Below are 24,228 nucleotides of genomic sequence, written 5' to 3'. Positions count from 1 at the left end.
AGGCGGGACCAAAGAGCCAGAGCTCAACCCCCGCAAACACAACTAGGTGAGTACAACTAGGTGAGTACACACACACACGAGGCCTGGATGATGGGTAAATATGTAGTTCGAACTAATCACTCTCACTCTCATTTCTCCCTGCCGGCTACTCTTCATGGTCCGTGAAATTTAACAGGTAATTTATCTTCTAATTGCTGTCCGCGTTCTTGTGGTGAAAAACCTGTCTTCCACCGGAATGTCTTTTCCTCTGACTTTGTTCTTGATGTAACAAGCTTCCGCAACCTCGGTTGCCATTCTTATGTGCAACTTAACTGAATGAAATGCTTTTGTTGCACGAAGGCACACTAAGGGGTTGAGCACTGGTGAAGGTTGCATATGCAACCATCGCTCAATAACCCACGCATAATGAAACGAGGTGAAGGTTGCATATGCAACCATCGCTCAATAACCCACGCATAATGAAACGAGAAGCAGCCCCCCTATCGACCTACAACAAACAAATCCATAAGGACCGTGATGAGGGTTCGAACCTACATCCGGGATGATCCCAGACGCGCCTTAGTCGACTGTGCCACGACATGGTAAAAGAATTGCAACCATAACTAGAGTTATTGTGATTTCTGTGTACCAGCCGTGTCCACTGCCGCCTCGACCATCGACACACACACTCGTCCCAAGCGAGTACATCGTCCGCTGCTAAATGTCGCAATATTTCCGTTGCTTCTGCATTGTGTCGCTCCACCAGATCGGTTGCCGATGGACTGTAACAAGGGACTGGATTATGCTTTGAACGGCTCAAGTTTGGCAACACAGTGAAAAACCTGATTCACGAACTTGGACGCAGATCAGATGGTGCTTGACGCAGATCAGATGGTGCTTGACGCAAATCAGATGTTGCTTGACGCAAATCTGATGCTGCTTGACGCAGATCTGATGCTACTTCACGCAGATCAGATGCTACTTGACGCAGATCACATGCTGCTTGACGCCACGCCGCCAACCCTGGTTATGACTCGTTGTAACCTTATTATCCCACTTTACGAGCCTGTCTGCCACTTCTCATATAATCCGTTTTACTTTTTTTCTGTCTAACAGGATACATTTGTCGACCTCTGTCATCCTCGCTACGTTTTCCTATTGCCTTTGTGTATTTTCTCTACCTGTCTATTTGATTGCACTATTCCACCTGTCTGCATGCCTTCCACCCTCTCTCTCTCTCTCTCTCTCTCTCTCTCTCTCTCTCTCTCTCTCTCTCTCTCTCTCTCTCTCTCTCTCTCTCTCTCTCTCTCTCTCTCTCTCTCTCTCTCTCTCTCTCTCACTCTCTCTCACTCACTCTCTCTCACTCACTCACTCACTCTCTCTCTCTCTCTCTCTCTCTCTCTCTCTCTCTCTCTCTCTCTCTCTCTCTCTCTCTCTCTCTCTCTCTCTCTCTCTCTCTCTCTCTCTCTCTCTCTCTCTCGCTAAAACTAGGGTTTCATAAGATTAAGATAAACGTTCCAGAACTCATTATGTGCACTTTAAGTTAATGAGCCGCCGTAGCTCATTTTGGGGCGCTGGCCCAACAAATGGAGTTATTATGCCAGAGTTTTAAGAGGTGTGTACTTGGTTTAGTGTGAAGCTTCCTTCACATCAGGTACAGGGTGAAACTAGAGGGGTTAGTGTGTACAGGGTGAAGCTTGGGTTAACTGTGTCAGAGCTACAGGGTGAAGCTTGGGTCAACTGTGTGTCAGAGCTACAGGGTGAAGCTTGGGTTAACTGTGTGTCAGAGCTACAGGGTGAAGCTTGGGTCAACTGTGTGTCAGAGCTACAGGGTGAAGCTTGGGTCAACTGTGTGTCAGAGCTACAGGGTGAAGCTTGGGTTAACTGTGTGTCAGAGCTACAGGGTGAAGCTTGGGTCAACTGTGTGTCAGAGCTACAGGGTGAAGCTTGGGTCAACTGTGTGTCAGAGCTACAGGGTGAAGCTTGGGTCAACTGTGTGTCAGAGCTACAGGGTGAAGCTTGGGTTAACTGTGTGTCAGAGCTACAGGGTGAAGCTTGGGTCAACTGTGTGTCAGAGCTACAGGGTGAAGCTTGGGTTAACTGTGTGTCAGAGCTACAGGGTGAAGCTTGGGTCAACTGTGTGTCAGAGCTACAGGGTGAAGCTTGGGTCAACTGTGTGTCAGAGCTACAGGGTGAAACTTGGGTCAACTGTGTGTCAGAGCTACAGGGTGAAGCTTGGGTCAACTGTTGGTCAACTCTCATAAGATCAGTTGACTGATTTCTCGATTGAATGTTTATTGCGAGATCCTGTTCCAAGTACATCCATTCGAAGAGCGAATGATCGTTGATATAGTGACTTTCTCGAGGAAGACAGAGAATGATATTGCAGGAGACTGAGCGTCTTAAGTTATACCAGCCGTTTGGTTTTCGTCGACGAGGTTGGGTCAGGTGCGGAACTTTGAGAACGCTAGTCTTGTACGTTACAGAGAAGCCGCCGACATCTCCCTGGTGTTGTAGATTACTGAAGCGTCAGGTCCAGGTGAGAGAACACATGGCTCAAGATGAATCACCTTACTTTTGTGTTCTCAATGTCTCCCTCTGTTTTGTAACTAAAGTAGGAATCAATAGTATTAGCGCAAATGTTTTTTAAGTAAATACTACACGCTAAGAACTGTTAACTCTTTCTCACACTCTATTACTCTCTCTCTCTCTCTCTCTCTCTCTCTCTCTCTCTCTCTCTCTCTCTCTCTCTCTCTCTCTCTCTCTCTCTCTCTCTCTCTCTCTCTCTCTCTCTCTCAGGGTAATCAGGCCGTGCCATATACGCCGGCCTGGACACGGGCTGAGACGAGGCAAGCCCTGCCTGCCCCTCCTCCTCTCTCAGTCAAACTAGTTTAATGTTTACGCACATAAACAGCCCCGTTCTGACGCGCAATTTCGTAATCACAGTTCATTATTATAGTCCTGTCTTGATGCCCGTTCTGATGGCTGCGCGCGCAGGGAGAATCCTAACGAATGCCTCTGGCGCCGGCCTGGACTCTTGTGTGGCGTCGGTGCTGTTGTGTGGGATCTGTTTTGGGTGCTTCCAACGTCCCCCGTCGCCAGAGGTACACTGCTCGCCCTGGGTCACCCAACAGCGTTCTGCTGGCTGACAAAAACCTTTCCTGAAACCTGTTGATTTTAGAAGATTTTAAATGGATTTGTTTTAGACATTAGTATGCGGCGTCTCTATATAATTGGGGCAATTGAGAGGCTTGTAACCTTCCCACAATAGCTTCTCCTTGCTTGTAAATGCCCAGTGACTTTACAAAGTGGTTAACGGTGATTTAACTACGATGTTATCCACGAAAGAACGATTGTTTTGCTTATAAGAAAGTCTACATTATGAGAGTTGAAGATTTCTATTGTTGCTTTTGCTCCGTGTCTGATCACTCCGTCTTAATCACAGCACAGGTGTTGAGTGTTGTGTCTGGACAGTATCTGTCCGTGCAGCTCCTGGGAGAATTGTCATCTGTCTAATGACAATGGAAATATGTCTATGACCCACACAAGCAGTGTTGGCAGACACGCAGACGGGCATCTTGGCATATATGTAGAAAGGAACGTTGTCAGACATGTAGACAGGAACGTTTGCAGATATTTAGACAGGTGTTAGCAGATATTTGGACACAGGTGTTGGCAATGAGATCCAACCTTTTACATAACTCAGCTCTTAACATTGGCCAATCTTATTCAAATGTGTAAAGTTTCCAGTCTTAGGCCTAAAGTTATGCTCTGAAGGAGACTTCAGTCTTAGGGCCCAGAGTTATTTTATTAGAAATACATTAGCCTTAGGCCTAAAACTATACCATGAGGGGAAGACTTCAGCCTTAAGCCTAGAGCTATTCTATGATAAGAATCAAGAGAAAGAACTTGAAACAAACAAACAAACAAACAGTGGCTTATCATCGTTTCCTGAGTTCTCGCTAAATTATATATTTCAACAAATGTTTTCTCTATAATCTACATGTAAAAAACAAAACAATTAATAAAGATTAAATAACAACATACATTAAAACTATATTTTCAAACAGGAATAATACAACATACACATTGGATTTTTATTTTTGTTTGTATCGAGAAACTCAATAATGACAAATATTATACAAGGAATTTTTGAATATGATTTTTGTTTGTTTGTGTGTAGTATTATTCTCTGTGGACACCTGCTGGCGGAGAGCATAATATTCCACGAATTTATGCGAGTGTTTGGCACAAAGGGTTCGATACTTTTACTGGAAAATCACAGTTATTTCCTGACAAAATTATATGTATGCTGGGAGGATTTGTGTTTGATTATTACCTACGGCGATACTCTAGGAAAAGGTTTGTGTGTGTGTTTTTGTGTAGATATTGTTCGAAGACGCGGTAGATTCTTCGAGTTCCTGAGGATTCGGTAGACTCTTTCCAGGACCTGGTAGAGTTCTCCAGTCCTCGAATGCAAGGTAGATTACTCATAACTTTAAGGAGTCTGAATTCTCCACTTGAACTTAAGAACTGATATCAGGATGTAGAAGTATTACTTCAGGTCTCAAGGACCAGATAGATTCTTGTACGAGGCTTCAAGAACGAGGCCTCGTTCTCGAACAAGACGTCTCAGGCACTAGGCAGAGATTTTCTTCAAATGTTTTGACCAGGAAGAACACCTTCACCGCTTGAGGGCCTCGTAAAACACTTCCAGCATGCAAAAATCACGGACTAGTGAGGTACACAGCTTCAAGGCTCTGAATAGTGAGGCACACAGCTTCAAGAGTTGAAGCAGCGTGGTCTATATAAGAATGGGAAGGGGAAAAGAAAACCTTCTAAGGAAGAGCGGACGAGGTGTCCGGTTAAGAGAAAGAGGTCGAGAAAATATCCGGTTAAAGTAGAAGACGACGGGAAGATATCCGGTTAAGATAAAGATGACAGGTTGATATCCATTTAAACAAAGCGAGGAAGGAGGCCTCGAGTCGCAGAGTGAAGATGTGTAAATAGAGAGAGAAGAGAAACGTAGAGAAAGAGAGGGACCAGAAGCAAGGCAGGAGAGAAGGGAGAGAGAGAGAGAGAGAGAGAGAGAGAGAGAGAGAGAGAGAGAGAGAGAGAGAGAGAGAGAGAGAGAGAGAGAGAGAGAGAGAGAGAGAGAGAGAGATGAATGTGGGAGGAAGAAGGAGGTATGTCACCAGCCTGGACTGGGAGTGGGGGACACCCAGACTTGTGTGTATATACATTCTTAATTGAACTCTGTGCACGGCCACACAACGCTCCAGACCCACACGCCAACAAGGCAAGTTTTTTCCCCGGCTATTTATCAGACAGCCAACCTTATGCGCCACTGTGGCTTGACACTTTGCTTGCCGACCGGGCCACAGATTTGCTACGGAGGATATTTTACATTTTTACAATTCAATTTTTGTCATTGGTAGGTAAGGTGTGTGTGTGTGTGTGTGTGTGTGTGTGTGTGTGTGTGTGTGTGTGTGTGTGTGTGGTGTGTGTGTGTGTGTGTGTGTGTGTGTGTGTGTGTGTGTGTGTGTGTGTGTGTGGTGTGTGTGTGTGTGTGTGTGTGTGTGTGTGTGTGTGTGTGTGTGTGTGTGTGTGGTGTGTGTGTGTGTGTGTGTGTGTGTGTGTGTGTGTGTGTGTGTGTGTGGTGTGTGTGTGTGTGTGTGTGTGTGTGTGTGTGTGTGTGTGTGTGTAGGATCGAGCTCTTGGACCCCGCCTTTTTAACCATCGGATGTGCTGACTTATTTTCCTCTATCATATCTTCTACATATGTTTCTCTCTAACACAAACACCCCCCCCCCAGGAAGCAGACCGTAACAGCGGTCTAACTCTCAGGTACCTATTTACTGCTAGGTGAACAGAAGCATCAGGGTGAAAGAAACTGCCCATTTGTTTCCGCCTCGGCCGGGCATCGGAATGTGTGCTTAGTGCCCGAGAAGCTACTGTCTGTCTACCTGTCCCTCTCTCTGTCTACAATATATATATATATATATATATATATATATATATATATATATATATATATATATATATATATATATATATATATATATATATATATATATAATATCGTAATTTAATTACTCTTAATGTAATTTAAGTCTGAGATTCTTACTGCGATTGTTAGTAGTATATTCAGTCTATATTTATAGAAAAGAATGCTTGTCCAAGGTTGGAGGCCAGACGCTTGGGGCTAGCCTCACCCAACTTTGCAGGGTGAATGGTCTGGGGTCCGAGACGGACATAGTCTGATCGGGGTCACCAGAATTCAATAGGGAGCGGCGTGCCAGTCATATACTATCCCACGCGGCTGGTATTGGCAATGCCCGCAAGCTACGTCCGGTAATTTTTTTTATAATTACCAATGTAAAACAGTTTTTTTCCTTATAGTAATATTAAAAATTATGCACTGATCTCAGGAAAATTAACAGCGTTTGTCTAATCATCATACTTTACCCGTAGTCGTGTAAAACATATGATCCTTCCACAGCTTGTAAGGCTTTCATAAGTCTGGGCCATGTCTCAAAGCCATTGGTAAACTATTATATTTTTTTCCTATATTATACCACTAGGCTCCTCACAACGTTTTCTTTCGAATAATAAATCGTAATTCAACAGTCCAGGACAACGCAGTTTGATACTCTAAGATGATGTCGTCTAACACTCTAATTTAACGCTGTCTGGCACTGTTAGATGACGTTCTCTGACACTCGAGGACGACACCGTCTAACACACTGTCTGACACCGTAAGACAATACCTGTGAGTGACGGTAGTCGATAGTTCAGTGGTTCGCATCTTTCTTACATACAAGTGTCGTACTGGTAGTTCTTACTGGTAGGTAGGGGGGGGGGGGTTAAGGGTGTACACAATGTTTCCGTTCATTCTTTTAGGATCTCGGGGGAGAACTCATCTAGGGTCGCAGCCTTTACCGTGTCCGGCTCCGTGACTTGACTACTCAATCTTCTAGGCCCCAAGTCTGCTTGTTGCTTCTTACGGGTTGTGTCTGCTCTACTTCTCTTAGTACTTCTGTATTCAAAACAACACACTCAAATACACACACATACACACGTGTGCCTCAGGAATCTGTGCACCAGTAGATTGATGGTTGAGAGGCGGGACCAAAGAGCCGAAACTCAACCCCTACAACCACAACTAGGTGAGTAGACACACACACACACACACACACACACACACACACACACACACACACACACACACACACACACACACACACACACACACACACACACACACACACACACCATGACGTAACCAACGCCTCTACTCGCTTCTGACATTTAAATCTCAACAAGAGTGACCTCGTGACAATCAGGGTTAAGTGAACTGAATTATAACGACGCTGTAACTAAGAATTACTTTGACACCCTCAAGAGTCATGATTTCTTGTGATTATTTAAGAGGTAATAAAAGAGCCGTGTGTGTGTGTGTGTGTGTGTGTGTGTGTGTGTGTGTGTGTGTGTGTGTGTGTGTGTGTGTGTGTGTGTGTGTGTACTCACCTATATGTACTCACCTATATGTGCTTGCAGGATCGAGCATTGACTCTTGGATCCCGCCTTTCGAGCATCGGTTGTTTACAGCAATGACTCCTGTCCCATTTCCCTATCATACCTGGTTTTAAAATTATGAATAGTATTTGCTTCCACAACCTGTTCCTGAAGTGCATTCCATTTCCCCACTACTCTCACGCTAAAAGAAAACTTCCTTACATCTCTGTGACTCATCTGAGTTTCAAGCTTCCATCCATGTCCTCTCGTTCTGTTACTATTCCGTGTGAACATTTCGTCTATGTCCACTCTGTCAATTCCTCTGAGTATCTTATACGTTCCTATCATGTCCCCCCTCTCCCTTCTTCTTTCTAGTGTCGTAAGGCACAGTTCCCTCAGGCGCTCTTCATACCCCATCCCTCGTAGCTCTGGGACGAGTCTCGTTGCAAACCTCTGAACCTTTTCCAGTTTCATTATATGCTTCTTCAGATGGGGACTCCATGATGAGGCGGCATACTCTAAGACTGGCCTTACGTAGGCAGTGTAAAGCGCCCTAAATGCCTCCTTACTTAGGTTTCTGAATGATGTTCTAACTTTTGCCAGTGTAGAGTACGCTGCTGTCGTTATCCTATTAATATGTGCCTCAGGAGATAGATTAGGTGTTACGTCCACCCCCAGGTCTCTTTCACGCGTCGTTACAGGTAGGCTGTTCCCCTTCATTGTGTACTGTCCCTTTGGTCTCCTATCTCCTAGTCCCATTTCCATAACTTTACATTTGCTCGTGTTGAATTCTAGTAGCCATTTCTCTGACCATCTCTGCAATCTGTTCAGGTCCTCTTGGAGGATCCTGCAATCCTCATCTGTCACAACTCTTCTCATCAACTTTGCATCATCCGCAAACATCGACATGTAGGACTCTACGCCTGTAAACATGTCGTTAACATACACAAGAAATAGAATTGGTCCCAGCACCGATCCTTGTGGTACTCCACTTGTTACTGTTCGCCAGTCCGACTTCTCGCCCCTTACCGTAACTCTTTGGCTCCTTCCTGTTAGGTAGTTCCTTATCCATTCTAGGACCTTTCCCCCCACCCCCGCCTGCCTCTCGAGCTTGAACAGCAGTCTCATGTGCGGTACTGTATCAAAGGCTTTTTGGCAGTCCAGAAATATGCAGTCTGCCCAACCATCTCTGTCCTGTCTTATCCTCGTTATTTTATCATAGAATTCCAGAAGGTTTGTTAGGCACGATTTCCCTGTCCAGAACCCATGTTGATGTTTGTTCACAAACCTAATGTTCTCCAGGTGTGCAACCAGTCGTAGCCTAATTATTCTTTCCAGTATTTTACAGGGGATGCTTGTCAGTGATACAGGTCTGTAGTTAAGTGCCTCCTCCCTATCTCCTTTCTTGAAGATCGGCACGACATTTGCCTTCTTCCAGCAACTGGGCAATTCTCCTGACATAAGTGACTCATTAAAGATCATTGCCAGAGGCACGCTGAGGGCCTGTGCTGCTTCTTTTAGTATCCACGGTGATACTTTGTCTGGTCCAACTGCTTTAGTTGCATCTAGAGTTGTCAACTGTTTCATTACCTCCTCTGCTGTCACCTCTATATCTGATAGTCTTTCATCTAGGGTAACCCCTTCCAACAATGGGAGCTGCTCAGGCTCGGTAGTGAACACTCCATGGAAACTGGCATTCAGTGCCTCGCAGATTTCCTTGTCACTTTCAGTATATGCCCCCTCTGTCTTCCTTAGTCTTGTCACTTGGTCGTTCACCGACATTTTTCTTCTTATATGACTGTGTAGTAACTTAGGTTGTTTTTTCGCTTTGATTGCAATATCGTTCTCATAGTCCCTTTCCGATGTTCGTCTTATGTTAATGTAATCGTTCCTAGCTCTGTTGTATCTGCTTCTGTTGTCCTCTGTTCTTTGTCTTCTGTACTTCCTCCACTCCCGCCTGCTGGCCATTTTTGCTTCCTGACACTGTCTATTAAACCATGGGTTATTATATTCCTTCTTATTTTTTCCCTTTACCGTTGGTATAAATCTCTCTTCGGCCTCCTGGCATTTCTGTATGACTAGGTCCATCATATCTTGGACTGTTTTTCCTCTAATTTCTTCCTCCCACTGCACTTCACCCAGATAGTCCCTTATCCTCATATAGTCCCCTTTCCTGTAGTCAGCTCTCCTTTCCCAGATCTCTTGTCCCATGGTCATAATTTTGAATTCCATCATGTAGTCAAAGACTAGGACACAATGGTCACTGGCCCCTAGAGGTATTTCATGCTCTAAATTCTCGATATCTTCTACGTTCTGGGTGAAAATCAGGTCTAATAGGCTCGGTGCATCTCCTCCTCTTTCCCTTGTGTCTTCCTTCACATGTTGTGTCAGGAAATTCCTGTCTATAACATCTACTAATTTTGCTCCCCACGTTTCATCCCCTCCATGGGGATTCCTTGATTCCCAATTTATCTCTCCATGATTTAGGTCCCCCATGATCAGCAGCTTCGCTCTCATTCTGTGGGCTAGTGTTGCTGCCTTCTGCAGTTCATCAATACATGCTTTGTTGTTGTCATCATACTCCTGCCTGGGTCTTCTACTGTTTGGTGGGGGATTGTAGATTACCATGATCACAATCTTCCTCCCATCTACTGTCAGAGTTCCATGTATGAAGCTTGTGCACTCATTGGTAACTCGATTTCCCAGGTCTTCAAACTTCCATTTCCGCTTTATTAGGAGTGCTACTCCCCCTCCCTGTCTCTGTGTCCTCTCTTTTCGTATCACCTGGTACCCTTCAGGAAAGATAGCATCTGAGATCATGTCATTAATTTTAGTTTCCACAATTGCAACTATGTCAGGATCTGCTTCACTCACTCTTTCTTTTATCTCTTCTGCTTTATTAGATACCCCATCAGCATTGGTGTACCAAACCTTGAGATTCTTCATGGAAACTCTTGTACCAGAGTTCTCCCTTTCTCTGGGGGTCTGGGGGGATCTGGGGGATGTCTGGGGGGTGACTGGGGGCAGAGGGGATCTGGGGGATCTGGGGGGTGTCTGGGGGATGACTGGGGGATGACTGTGTGTGTGTGTGTGTGTGTGTGTGTCTGCTTGTGGGTGAGTGGGTACTCATCTAAATTATTTAATTAATATCGAGCACTAACTTGATTCCTTTTAGAATCATCTATGTCTTAATCATGTCTCCTTGATCCCGTTTCCCTTCAAATGTGATGAGTTTCAGCTCCCTCAAACTGTGCTCAAAGTTCAATCCTCGCAGGCTTGATACACATCTCGTTGCACACTTCTGAACTGTAGCATGGTTTAATGTTTATTTAAAGGGGAGTCCCACGCTGGCGCTGCAATCACCAGAATGGGTCTCACGTATGTTGGTTACAATGCTCTGAAAGCCTCATTACCTAGTTACTAAATGTTATCCTTATATTTGCCCGTTTCGCATACTGATGAAAACATCTTCTTGCCCTCCGTTCTAATTCTTATTACCTTGCATTTATCTGGGTTGAATCTTAGTAATCATCTCTCTACCCATAGCTGGAACTTATCCGGTTCACGCTGCATCCTATTTACACTCCTGCCTTATGGGTCTCTTCTTGGACCTAAGCACTGACCCTTGAGAACCCCCATTTGTGACCTTCGTCTACTCTAAGAGTTCTCTCACCGTAACCCGTTGTTTCATATCAGATAGATACTCTCTTAACCAATTTAGCTCTCTACAAGCTAACCTTTCACTAGTCTCCTTTGAACACGAATTTCGGTAACTTTAGGAAATACCTTTTGGTAATCTAGGACATGGACTGCCTCTCCTAACTCGTCTGCTCCACCGCTCCTCGCTCTTGACTTATCGTAATAGTGCATATATAGGACTCGTTAAGCAGGACTTGCCGTCTGTGAAGCCGTGTTTGCAAGCAAGCCTTCCACCCTCTGGATGATTCACTAATCTCCTTCAAATGATTAGGAGAGAATGCATTCGAGCAAAACTGGTTTGTAGTTTAGAGGCTTTTGATGGCCAACACAATGTCTCTCTCTCTGTTTGTCTCTCTCTCTCTCTCTCTCTCTCTCTCTCTCTCTCTCTCTCTCTCTCTCTCTCTCTCTCTCTCTCTCTCTCTCTCTCTCTCTCTCTCTCTCTCTCTCTCTCAGCAATAGACACTTAACAAGACAGAGCTATGCCCTATAACAATTGTGTGGCGGGAGCCTAAGACATACTCATGTGTTGACAGAGACGGTGCTGGAGACGGGGTGTCCGTACGGGTGCTCACAGTGCACGCCCATCAACGGGTGTCTGGCGTGCAAGCCGCCCTACTTCCTCTTGCTGCACCGAGAGGGCGCCAGGCAGACGGCCTCCTGCGCCCGCGTCTGTCCCGTTGGCTTCTACAAGTTCAAGAGGAACAAGAAGAGAGGATTCTGTGCTAGTAAGTTGTTAGCTGTGCTGTAAACTGTGTGGGTGTTTGATCCCTTGTGTGTCTTTAGTCGAGTGTAGTATCAATAAGAATATTCGTAGGAGCCTTGATAATATTGAAATATATTGAAAGAGTAGTGTCAAAGGTGACACAGAGGTGACACAAAGGTGACACAGAGATCTAGGTCTCCTGGATGACAGAGCCAGAGTGCAGGGGGAGGGGGGGGACTGTCTGAAAATCCTGGTCCGCCTTCAGTGGAAGCCTCAGAAAGCCCTTGTGTGTTCAGTAGAACTCCAGGTTGCAATCCTTATACCATGTCGTGGTCTAGTGGCTAGGGCGTGTGCGTGGGTACACCCACCGCATAGGTTCGAACCCTCATCACGGCTCCTACGGATTTTCTCATTAGCATTAATGTTAATAATTTTATTTCCTGGTTAAGTATTGATGGAGCCAGCCACCCTGCCAGAAAAAGCCAGCCAGCCAGCCAGCCAGCCAACCAGCCAACCAGCCAGCCAGCCAGCCAGCCAGCCAGCCAGCCAGCCAGCCAGCCAGCCAGCCAGCCAGTCAGCCAGCCAACCAATCAACCAGCCAGCCAACCAGCCAGCCAGCCAACGAGTCAGCCAACCAACCAGCCAGCCAGCCAGCCAAACAGCCAGCCAGCCAGCCAGCCAACCAGCCAGCCAACCAGCCAGCCAGCCAGCCAGTCAGCCAGCACTCATTATGCTCGTCCCTCATTACCGAGCACACCATCAGGAATATCTAAGCGCTCCACAGGCTGCAGTTTATCCCGACGTGGAAGTATTACCTGTCGATGTTTAACTCGGCGCTGTTTAATACGAGTCTGACCTCCGCTTTGGGAGGAGTGGCGCGGCGCCTCACCCAAGCTGCCGCCTGCTCCAGCCTGCCTCAACCTCCACTGATTCATCAACCAAACTTAAAATTTATGCAGGCGATAGGATCTTCCCCCCTCCCGTACTCGCCTAAACCCTTTCACTCCTCTTTCGTTCCTCCTTCCCATTATCTTCCCTTCCTCCACCGTCATTATTCTCTCCCTTTCCTTCTCCTTCCTTTCCCCTCTTTTACCCTTCTCCTCTCCTCCTATACACCCTCTCTTCAAACCCCAAAAGCGCTGTAATAGCAATGATTTGTGTTTAAAATCGCGAGTTTAGCCACGTAAATCAAGTTTCCAAACATATTTGTGTGTGTATGTGTATTCAACTATTTCTACTCACCATTTTATGCTTGTAGAATCGAGATTTAGTTCTTGGATCCTCCTCAGTGTGACACATACCCCCCTCCCCCTCCCCTAATGTGACACATAATTTCCAACTCTAAATAGACTTTCAATTGTCACAGAGCCAAGATCATCTCTTAACAATCAGGGAAAAACAAAAGTGAATGTTGCGTCACGCACACACTCACGTCAACACAAAACAACAACAGAACAAGGAATGTTTCCATGGGAGGAGCAAAACAGTGAAAATACTACTGCTTGTGGTAGGAGCAAGAACACTGGATAACAGGAGCAAGAACACTGGATTACAGGAGCAAGAACACTGCGTTACAGGAGCAAGAACACTGGGTTACAGGAGCAAGAACACTGGATAACAGGAGCAAGAACACTGGGTTACAGGAGCAAGAACACTGGATAACAGGAGCAAGAACACTGGATTACAGGAGCAAGAACACTGGGTTACAGGAGCAAGAACACTGGATAACAGGAGCAAGAACACTGGGTTACAGGAGCAAGAACACTGGATAACAGGAGCAAGAACACTGGATTACAGGAGCAAGAACACTGGGTTACAGGAGCAAGAACACTGGATAACAGGAGCAAGAACACTGGGTTACAGGAGCAAGAACACTGGATAACAGGAGCAAGAACACTGGATTACAGGAGCAAGAACACTGGGTTACAGGAGCAAGAACACTGGATAACAGGAGCAAGAACACTGGGTTACAGAAGCAAGAACACTGGATAACAGGAGCAAGAACACTGGATTACAGGAGCAAGAACACTGGGTTACAGAATACAATAAATAAACTGCCTCAAGAGGATTTACAAGTAGAAAAGTGCAATGTGCTGGTGCAAGGAAGGTTAGCAATAGGCGCACGGGCTGCAGTTTATCCCGACGTGGATAAACGGGAGGAGGTCCACTTTTATCCAGTGGACCCGGATAATGTGTCGTGTTCCCTGGATAATGATAATAATAGAAACACGAGCGACCCCCTTTTTCTTCCTCAGGCTTTGGATAATTATATGATTCCCCCTGTGTCGTCGACACGACCAGGCAGGACCTCCTCGGTCGTCGTCACGACTAGACAGCAACGGTCAGAAATCCTCACGTTAAGGAAACAACCAGAAATGAAATTGTTGAAAGGTTTGCACCAAGAGTGGTGGCAGAGAGTTAAACTATGAGGCCACGGTAAGACCACTGGACCTCAACCCTGGAGAAGAGAACAGAGGGCACACGATCACAACAAAATATACTGAGGAGAATAGAGAAGGTGGAGAAGAAGAGCCACTCTAAATGGAAAGAAATTAGGGCGAGAAGACATAAGTGGAAACTGGAAATACATTTGAGTCGAAGAAATGTAAGGAAATACTCATACCCTGTACGGGTGGTCAAGAAGTGGAATGCATTGAAAGAATAAGTTGTGGAAGCCACCTCCATCCACAAATTTAAGGCCAGATTCATCAAGGAATTCGAACGTTAAAATAGTTAAATTATAACAGGTACACTGAAGCTGTCTGTTGAAGCTACCCTTCAGGTAGTCATTGATGGGTAAGTACTTGACCTCAGTCTGTTCCACAGAGTGCCACAGATCCCCTCCACTGTGGAGTGTCGGGGAAGCATCTGTTTGGTCCAAAGACTGTCGGGAAATAGACAAAGACAAGTCTTTGGTCCAAAGAGTCTTCCTTCCATAGTAAGAATGAACCTTGTTTATGTACATGCATGCCTTGAAACACCTAAGATCGCCTGTGACCCTTTCCTATCCTGTCACTAATCCTGCCAACAGAACAGTAATGCCAACTCGTATTCACAGAGTGCATGTTGCGTGGTTGCAGCGAGTGTTCAACAAGACACTACTGCTCCGTCTGCAAGACCGGCTTGGTGAGGCACGCTGGCCGCTGCCGCAAGCGCTGTCCACCAGGGACCTTGCTCGGCCCTCGCTCCCAGGGGCTCTGTCTCTCTACGCCCACCCCTGCGCCAGGTAAGGTCACCCCTGCCCCAGGTAAGGTCACCTCTGTCCCAGGTAAGGTCACCCCTGTCCCAAGTAAGGTCACCCCTGCCCCAGGTAAGGTCACCCCTGTCCCAGGTAAGGTCACCCCTGTCCCAGGTAAGGTCACCCCTGTCCCAGGTAAGGTCACCCCTGCCCCAGGTAAGGTCACCCCTGCCCCGGTAAGGTCACCTCTGTCCCAGGTAAGGTCACCCCTGTCCCAAGTAAGGTCACCCCTGCCCCAGGTAAGGTCACCCCTGTCCCAGGTAAGGTCACCCCTGTCCCAGGTAAGGTCACGAGAATGTCAAGCCACTAGTAGGCTGTAAAGCCAACCTTTATTTCCGGCAAGGTCAGTTCTAGCATCAGGAATCAAGGCGAGACATTCCACCAGACTGGTAGAGAGAAGAGTAGACCTCAAGACCTTTTTCAAGACCCCCCTAGACCTTTAACAAGACCCCAAGACCTTTACCAAGACCCCAAGATCAGCTGTAACACCACGGGCCAGGCTGTTCTCTCACCCAGAGTCACCAGACGTTTGCTAGAGGTATTTTCCCACTTGTATTACTACTGAGCAAGTTCCATTGACACCCCTAGTACTGCTGCCTCTGCGTCCTCTCCTACGTGGCTGACTCTCCTCCACATCCGCCACTTCATCGCTGGTTCCTCCTTCCAAAGTCTCCTCCACTTCTTTCTCCATATACTCCTCTGTCTCATTTATTTCCTCCGTCACCTCCTCATTTTGTTCTTCAGTCTCCACTTCATGCACATCCCACGATCATATCCTCCCTCACACCCTCTTCCTCTTCACCCACTTCTTCCTCTCCATCTTTATCTCCTTTCTCTTCCTAATTCCACTTTCATTGCTGCGTCTCTTTTTTTTATATTTTACTGCTTGTTATCAACTTCCACTTTTCGTGCTCTTATTCCTATATCTCCACTTCCTACCTTTCTTCTTCTTCTCCCATCTTAAATTCCTTCCATTGAGATTTCTATTCCAAGTCACAATCTCACCCAAATGCCGCTGGTATGTCCAACAAAGCAAATGAGCTGACAAGAAGGCCCCGTGTGGAATATAGATACTGATGTCATAGTTGAGGTAATGACCAAACTTACCGAGATGATTACCGGTAAAGTGATTCGCTGAAGAAATCAGACCATTAGATAATAGTAAAAACCGTGGAATGAAGAAAGGGGCATCACTGTTGGTTCAGCATAAGTGAAATTTTGAAGAAGTTAGTCTCAGACACAAACAAATATACAGACACAAGTGGAGATGCAGAGAGATATGCACATGCCTCATAGCAGGAGCTGGAAGGAAGGTAGTCATAGCACTCTCGTACAATCCATCAGCTAGCATATGTGAGGAAACCAATAGAGCAGAAATATATGCGTCATACAAGACATAGGCAACAATTGTTCACGGACTTAGGATAATTTGCATACTACTGATCATAGAGTTAAATCCTGAGGAAATAAATTAAATAGGTAGAAAATCAAGCATTGGACCTGATATGATAGATACTGTAGAAGATAAATAGATAATAGGAACAAACTCGTCGTCAGCAAAGAATGAGCAGATATTGTGACACAGAACGACAGTCCACTGAGGGTCAATGACCACTGTGTACTGGTGTTTAAGTGCGCATTTTAAATAAATATCATAGCCAGGAAGCTGAGAGAGTAGGATAGATAATCACCAAACAGGAAAGAAGATTATGTCTGAAAAGAAAATGTTTGGATGGATTGAGAGAACTCAAGAAAACGTCTGTCCAGGAGATGATAGACTATATGATCCCCAAAAGTTCAGAAGCTGAAAGGGGATTCATTCAACACTATAGAACAACGAATCCTTAACTGTACACCTCTGTTCACCCAGCAGTGATTGGGTACCTGGTTGATTAAAGATTGGCGGGACGTGTTCCAGAGAAACTAGTGGGTAAGGCTTACCATGAGCTATGGAATGGGGGAAGCTCTGAGCCTGCTAACAGCAGTCAGCAGTCGTCGGTTCCTGTACCCACCTGTGTAAAAAAACAAGGGAGCACAGAACAATATCAGCCCATGGTTTAATACTCAAGGCTTCGAGGCCAGAAAAAAAGAAACACAGAGGAGGAACAGGGAGACCAAGAGGAGAAGAAGACAGAAGGAAACGTAGATGTGAGAATAGGGAGAAAAGCAGAGAATACGAAATTGTATATATTCTATAGCTAATCAAAACAAGCGAAGCAACCACACAAACACACTACACAGTACTACCCTTAACATACCAAACCTCTCATGGAGTGATTCCAATCACTATATTGTTCCAAAAGTTATACCACAGTCAACCATTTTCACTAACCAGCGAATGGTAATGGTACGAATGATCCATACGACCCTAACAATAGAACCAGCGAACCACACTGCTTGCGAAACCTCACTTTCCCATCCCTTCAATGGTTCCAACGTACCACACCGTCATAAGACTGATACCATCCCACCTTACCTCTCAGGTACAATCATACTTACAGTGATTGTCATTAAGTAGTTAGGGGGAAAAAGAGTTTCACCAGAAGGAACCACCCTTTCCACAATCGCTCCCTCTCCACTTTCTCTCTACCCCTCCCTCTTCCACTACGTATCCCTTCCACTACCTCCTTTCCATCTGGGTTACAATTAGAAGACAAAAAGAGTCCTATCAGCAATTAAAGTGGAAGAACCCAGAGACACATAACTGCCCCTCCAAAAAAAGGGGCAAAAATTGATCATGAAAATGCCTTAATGGAGGACTTTAAAGGGTTTTTGTGTATAATTGATGTCTAATGTGTAATTTATGGTGGGTGGGGGCCTAGTTGCAGGTGCTGGAGTGGGAGGGAAGCGGTGAGGAAGGTAGCAAGAATGTAGGTGTTAGGTAGACACACTCTTACAGGCCAGGATGCTCCGTCTTGGTTTCTACTAGCGTTATATTTCTATACATCAATACACGTGCTATATATATATATATATATATATATATATATATATATATATATATATATATATATATATATATATATATATATATATATATATATATATATATTCCGTGTTATGGTTTACCCTTTGTGTGAAAGAGGAAGCACGTTAGGGGGATATCGAGGTATCCCCTTAAGGCTAGGTCTAATCTTTCCCTGGAGGCGACCCACAACAGTCGCCTGGCTCCCAGGAGCATATTCACTGCTAGGTGAACGGAGGCATCGGATGTGAGGACACGTTGCCCAAGCGTCTCCCTATATATACATGACTTGAAGTGTCACAGAGATATTATACGTGACTGACAGGGTTACAGAACGTATTATAGGTGACGGTGTTATAGAAGGACAGAGGTTATAGGTAAGGTACTCGCCCCACGCTTCCAAGCGATTTGGTATGGGATCGTATCCTAGTCAAGGGGGATTGATAGGCTCCAATATCTTAACTATTCGCCTCTATTCACCCAGCAATAACTAGGTATCTGTTTGTTAACCGATCGGCTGGTCGCGTTCCAGGGGCGGCAAGTGGGTAAGGCTTACCTATGTGAGAAAAGAGAAATTGCTCTCAGCCTGCGAACACGAGCCAGAGTCCTCTGATCCTGTACCTCACCCGTGTGTAAACAAAACTAAACAAGTGATATGGAGAGTCATAATACAACTGCTTGTTTGACTGATTACACCTGTGTTGCTGCTGTACACACAAACACACAGTGTTTGTGTGTTACTGAGTGTTACTGTGTGTGTGTGTTTTTTACACAGTGGTAGAAAAATTTAAGTGAGGTGGTGGTGGAGGCCAAAACCGTCAGTAGTTTCAAAGCGTCATACGACAAAGAGTACTGGGAAGACGGGACACCACGAGCGTAAGTCTCATCCTATAACTACACTTAAGTAATTACACTCAGGTAATTACACTTAGGTAAGTATACATATGTAATTACACCAATAATCACATACATAATGAGTCTCTCTTCCCCTCGCCTACATTCAGCAATAATTAACGTATCAACATGTATCTTACTATCTATTTATCTATCGACAAGCCTCTGTATGAATCTATCTTTCTATCTAAGAATATATCTATCGCTCAGTCCGTCTACATTCTTACCATTTCGCTATGCATCTGTCAGTTAAAAGGGAATGGCAGCGAGTGTTTAGTGAGGAATTTAGTAGAGACCTTGTGAGGAAGGTTCCTCCAGCGATCAGCCGGGCTGTGGTGGGTATGTGGCCCTGCGGGCCGCTCCAAGCAACAGCCTGGTGGACCAAACTCTCACAAGTCGAGCCTGGCCTCGGACCGGGCTTGGGAAGTAGAACTCCCAGAACCCCATCAACCAGGTATCAACCAGACATTCAACACCTCACTCCGCCGGCTGCCTTCTTTCTTGCTGCCTTTCTATGTCTCCCTCTATCCCTCCCTCCCTCTATCTCTCCCTCCATCCCTCCCCTCCCTCCTCATGCCTCTGGCTGCAAAGGAGCTAGTAATTAGCATCTTGAGGAGGCAAGGAATTCCAGGTGGGTTAACGGGCGTCATTATGGCCGGGATACACCTGTTACACACCTGAGCCAGTACCTGTTACACACCTGAACCAGCACCTGTCCGTAAGTGAAGTTTGCCTTCATCTTATCATTACTTCCTTCATTTTCTTTGCTACTATGACACTAAAGTTTTCCTTAAGTTCGATAAAGTTTGCCTGTGTGGTCCTCTGTCCTTGTCTAGTTTGTAAATGTGTATGTGTGTGTGTGTGTGTGTGTGTGTGTGTGTGTGTGTGTGTGTGTGTGTGTGTGTGTGTGTGTGTGTGTGTGTGTGTGTGTGTGTGTGTGTGTGTAATTACCTAAGTGTAGTTACAGGATGAGAGCTACGCTCGTGGTGTCCCGTCTTCCCAGCACTCTTTGTCATATAACGCTTTGAAACTACTCCGTGTGTGTGTGTGTGTGTGTGTTGCGTGAGGAGAAGTGTGTGTGTGTGTTACGTGAGAAGAAAGTGTGTGTGTTGCGTGAGAGGAAAGTGTGTGTGTTGCGTGAGGGGAATGTGTGTGTGTGTTACGTGAGAAGAAAGTGTGTGTGTTGCGTGAGAGGAAAGTGTGTGTGTTGCGTGAGGAGGAGGAGGTGGACCCCAACACAACAATCTCCAAGGATCAATTAATTACCACAACGCCGGGCCGCGTTTGTGGCTCCGCCCGCCCTCTAACCTATTGCTCTTATCAGTTACAATATTCTCCTCTTTCTCATTTTCTCATATTGGTGTGTGGCGTCTACGTTCCTCGTCTCAGTCGTCGACCTCTCAAGCTCTCTACTCACCTTCATCAATTTGCTGACTCCTCTAAACATAGACTTTTATCAACTAATTGACTTTTATAATCGTACTGCTTTTTATATATTTACTTCCTCTCATATATTAACTGATCTTTATAAACACACAGACTTATAAACTAACTAAGCTTTAAGCTGTATTTTATAAGATTAGGTTCTTTAAATGTATCGATGTTTGAGGCATTTCATAGCACAATTATTCATCTGGTGGAAGTAGGAGTATAAGGAACTAACATGAGGATAGAACCACGTGAACCACAGAACCTGTGTTCTGCTGCTGCTCCTCCACAGACACAGTAAGTCATCTCCTGCCTCCAGACATGTCTCCTGCAGACATGTCTCCTGCAGACATGCCCCCCTCTCCCCCCACCCCTAGCCTCTTCACCTCAGCCCAATCACCAACGATGAACCACACACATCTCGCCCATTAACAGTCCCATTTCCCCCTTTATTCACCCAATCATGCTACTGTCCCCCCATCACGTGAGACACCCCCCCCCCCCCCCACCATCCTCCGGGATAGTCTGAGCAAGACGGTGTCGTCCGGAGGCTTGTTTATAACAACCTCCTTGAACCTGTTTGTTAGAATTTCCTTTAATTTATGTAAATGTTATTCACATGTTGCTGGTGTGATCCCCGTCGGCTCAAGCATCATGGCGGTAGTCTTCCTGTCAGCCAGACTCTGGCGGTATCATGGTACTGGTCTTCCTATCAGTCAGACAGGTTGTATTAGATAATGGTCCAACCAAGTGGTTTGAGCTAGTGGTCCAAGTGTTCCATCACTATCACTACACTGTGATAGTGATGCCACAGAGACGTTAGAAAGAATTTTTTTAGTGTCAGAGTAGTTAATATACGGAATGCACTAGGAAGTGTTGTGGTGGAGGCTGACTCCATACACAGTTTCAAATGTAGATATGATAGAGCCCAATAGGCTCAGGAACCTGTACACCAGTTGATTGACAGTTGAGAGGCGGGACCAAAGAGCTAAAGCTCAAACCCCGCAAGCACAATTAGGTGAGTACTCTATCACTATTCTAATAGTTCAAGTGGTCTGAGCTTGACTCTCTGCTGGTGGTCCCGGCTCCAGATTATTTCCACTATCTGCTCTCCCTTTGGCAAGCGAGTGAAGTATTTATGATAAATTTCATCGATGAATTGGAAATAAATTCCACAAAATATAACTTTCCTTTCTTCCCTACGTTTCAGCTTATAATAAACTATATTTTGCCCACGTTTATTTTATGTTCATACTAAATGGTTTATCTATCACCATTTCACGGAAAAAAATCATAGATACAGAATGAAAAATAACGATAATAAATTGAAACACACATTCCCTGTAGGCATTCCGTCTCTCTTTTTTTTCCATTAATACATTAAACAAAATTTCACCTTACTATGGGCTGACTATAGTGAGTAGAGTTATTTGTTTAATTTTCATGAGATTAGTGTATAATGTTTTATGATATAGAAAGTCAAAATAATGTTTTATTTTAATTTATCTTTTTACTGGCCGACTTGCCACCAACAACTTAGGGGTCGCCATGCGAGTCAGCCACCTATTATTATAATCAATAGTGTCGACCCTGACCCGTCAGTGTTGCTCACCTCCATTCACCGGGCAAGGATGGGTGAGGCTAGGCCAAGTGTCTAGCCTTTGTAACCCTCTGGACAGACAAACACCTTTCATAGCTATTGAGAATTCTCATTTGATGTTTATTCTTTTTATGTCTGAGGTATTTATTTCCGAAAATATTTTATTTAATGGATCATTTAAGTATGTAATTGAAAATTATATACATGAATATTTCTTATTTGTGTTTTCAAATATTTAAATAATCCTAATTTACTTAGAAATAATATATTATATATATATATATATATATATATATATATATATATATATATATATATATATATATATATATATATATATATATATATATATATATATATATATATATGACAGTGTCAGACCACGGAGGAAGAATTGAAGCAGGAATTTCCTTAAGTACTTTCATATATTAATACATCTTCAGAATCCCTTCTGAAGATGTATTAATAGTATTAATATACGAAAGTACTTAAGGAAATTCCTGTTTCAATTCTTCCTCCGTGGTCTGACACTGTCACATTTTTCATCACGTGTTAATCTTCGTGGTTTACAAAGACTAGGCATCTTCGTTAATATATATGATTAATTGTAACATATATTAACTTCGTTAATCTATATGTTACAATGCGAACCGTGACGGCGTACCATATATCCGTACTAACACTGATGTACCGTTATTGCAGACTTGGCGGAGAATGAGATAGTGGTGGGGAACACAACCTGGCCGCGGGTGGCCACACCGACGCCTCCCTCACCCAACGCCACCACCACCCTCAAGCCGCCCAGGAAGAAGAGAAAGAGGAAACGCGAGAAGGAGAAGAACAAGAAGAAGGAGAGACACAGGAGAAGGAAGCACAAGGAGGCGCGCTTGAGAAACAGACGACGCAAAGACAGGAGAAGACGCAGATTCCGGAGAATTAAGGAGAGGACGAAGCCCACTAATACATCGACACTCGCTCCAGGGAGATGAGATTGTCTGAGTCTAAACAAATCTTAAACTTCTATTCAGAATCGAACACTCTCCTGTTCGATTTCGTTCTTAGGCCGTTCGCGTAGCACCGGAACTAGGCAGCTTCGTTAATAACGACCTTTGGTTAATTGACGCAAATTATCCAAGTAGTTAAGAGAGAGACAGGTGATTGTTAGCGTCAGCAGGGCTTACACTGCTTTGTGTTCGCTATCTCTGTAATATACACCACCTTTGTAACTAATTTATTTTGTTCTGACGTTCCTAATATTGTATGTATTTGTTGGGCCATAATTGATTTATTAATTTCTCTGTTTCTTTGCCATTTGTATAAGCTTAATATATATATATATATATATATATATATATATATATATATATATATATATATATATATATATATATATATATATATATATATATATATGCAACAATGATCACAAAAACACTGATCCAAGTATGCAGAATAACCACATATGAAAAATAGAAAATGCTTAACGCGTTTTCGGCTAATTCGCCTTCATCAGAGCAAAGTACTTTGCTCTGATGAAGGCGAATTAGCCGAAAACGCGTTAAGCATTTTCTATTTTTCATATGTGGTTATTCTGCATATATATATATATATATATATATATATATATATATATATATATATATATATATATATATATATATATATTTATATATATATATATATATATGTATATATATATATATATATATATATATATATATATATATATATATATATATACACATATATAATCATTATTTAATGTGACCGAAAGAGTGAGATCAATGATTCTAGCACGAATTTTCCTTACATTTTTCTTCACTTGAGAAGGAAGGAAAGAAGTTGAAAAATTAATGCTCCACAGTTCATTGTCACATTTTTATTTAGCCTTACGCTAAGAGTTGCGTTTTGTTAACTCTTGTTAACATTGTCAAAGGCAGAGCTGGAAGGATTTACGAATTGTCTTGGTGCATAGTATGTGCCTGAGGATGAGGTGAAGGTGGTGTGGTAAGGTGAAGAAGCACCTCACATATACGTATGTGTAAATATATGCATGTGTATATATATATATATATATATATATATATATATATATATATATATATATATATATATATATATATATATATATATGCGAACAAGCCTGAATGGTCCCCAGGGTGTGAGTTTTCAGTTATATATATATATATATATATATATATATA

The 24,228-nt window shown here is 44.0% G+C and overlaps 1 protein-coding gene across 2 annotated transcripts in view; it reads left to right on the top strand.

The window, feature by feature from the left end:
• The window catches only part of LOC123768496 (R-spondin-1), a 356,706-nt gene extending 333,340 nt beyond the window's left edge, over positions 1 to 23,366 (top strand). For both annotated transcript variants that reach the window (XM_069336244.1, XM_069336245.1), the window contains 3 exons: positions 11,730 to 11,921; positions 14,958 to 15,125; positions 22,727 to 23,366. In XM_069336244.1, the coding sequence (XP_069192345.1) occupies positions 11,730 to 11,921; positions 14,958 to 15,125; positions 22,727 to 23,013 (647 nt within the window). In that variant the 3' untranslated portion in view covers positions 23,014 to 23,366. The remainder of the gene's footprint in view (positions 1 to 11,729; positions 11,922 to 14,957; positions 15,126 to 22,726) is intronic.
• The last annotated feature ends 862 nt before the right edge of the window (positions 23,367 to 24,228 follow it).

The sequence above is a fragment of the Procambarus clarkii genome, chromosome 35, assembly GCF_040958095.1.
Source record: "Procambarus clarkii isolate CNS0578487 chromosome 35, FALCON_Pclarkii_2.0, whole genome shotgun sequence".
Classification (NCBI taxonomy): Eukaryota; Metazoa; Arthropoda; class Malacostraca; order Decapoda; family Cambaridae; genus Procambarus; species Procambarus clarkii.
Note: the sequence above shows the minus strand (reverse complement) of the source record. Positions and strands in the feature narration are given on the sequence as shown.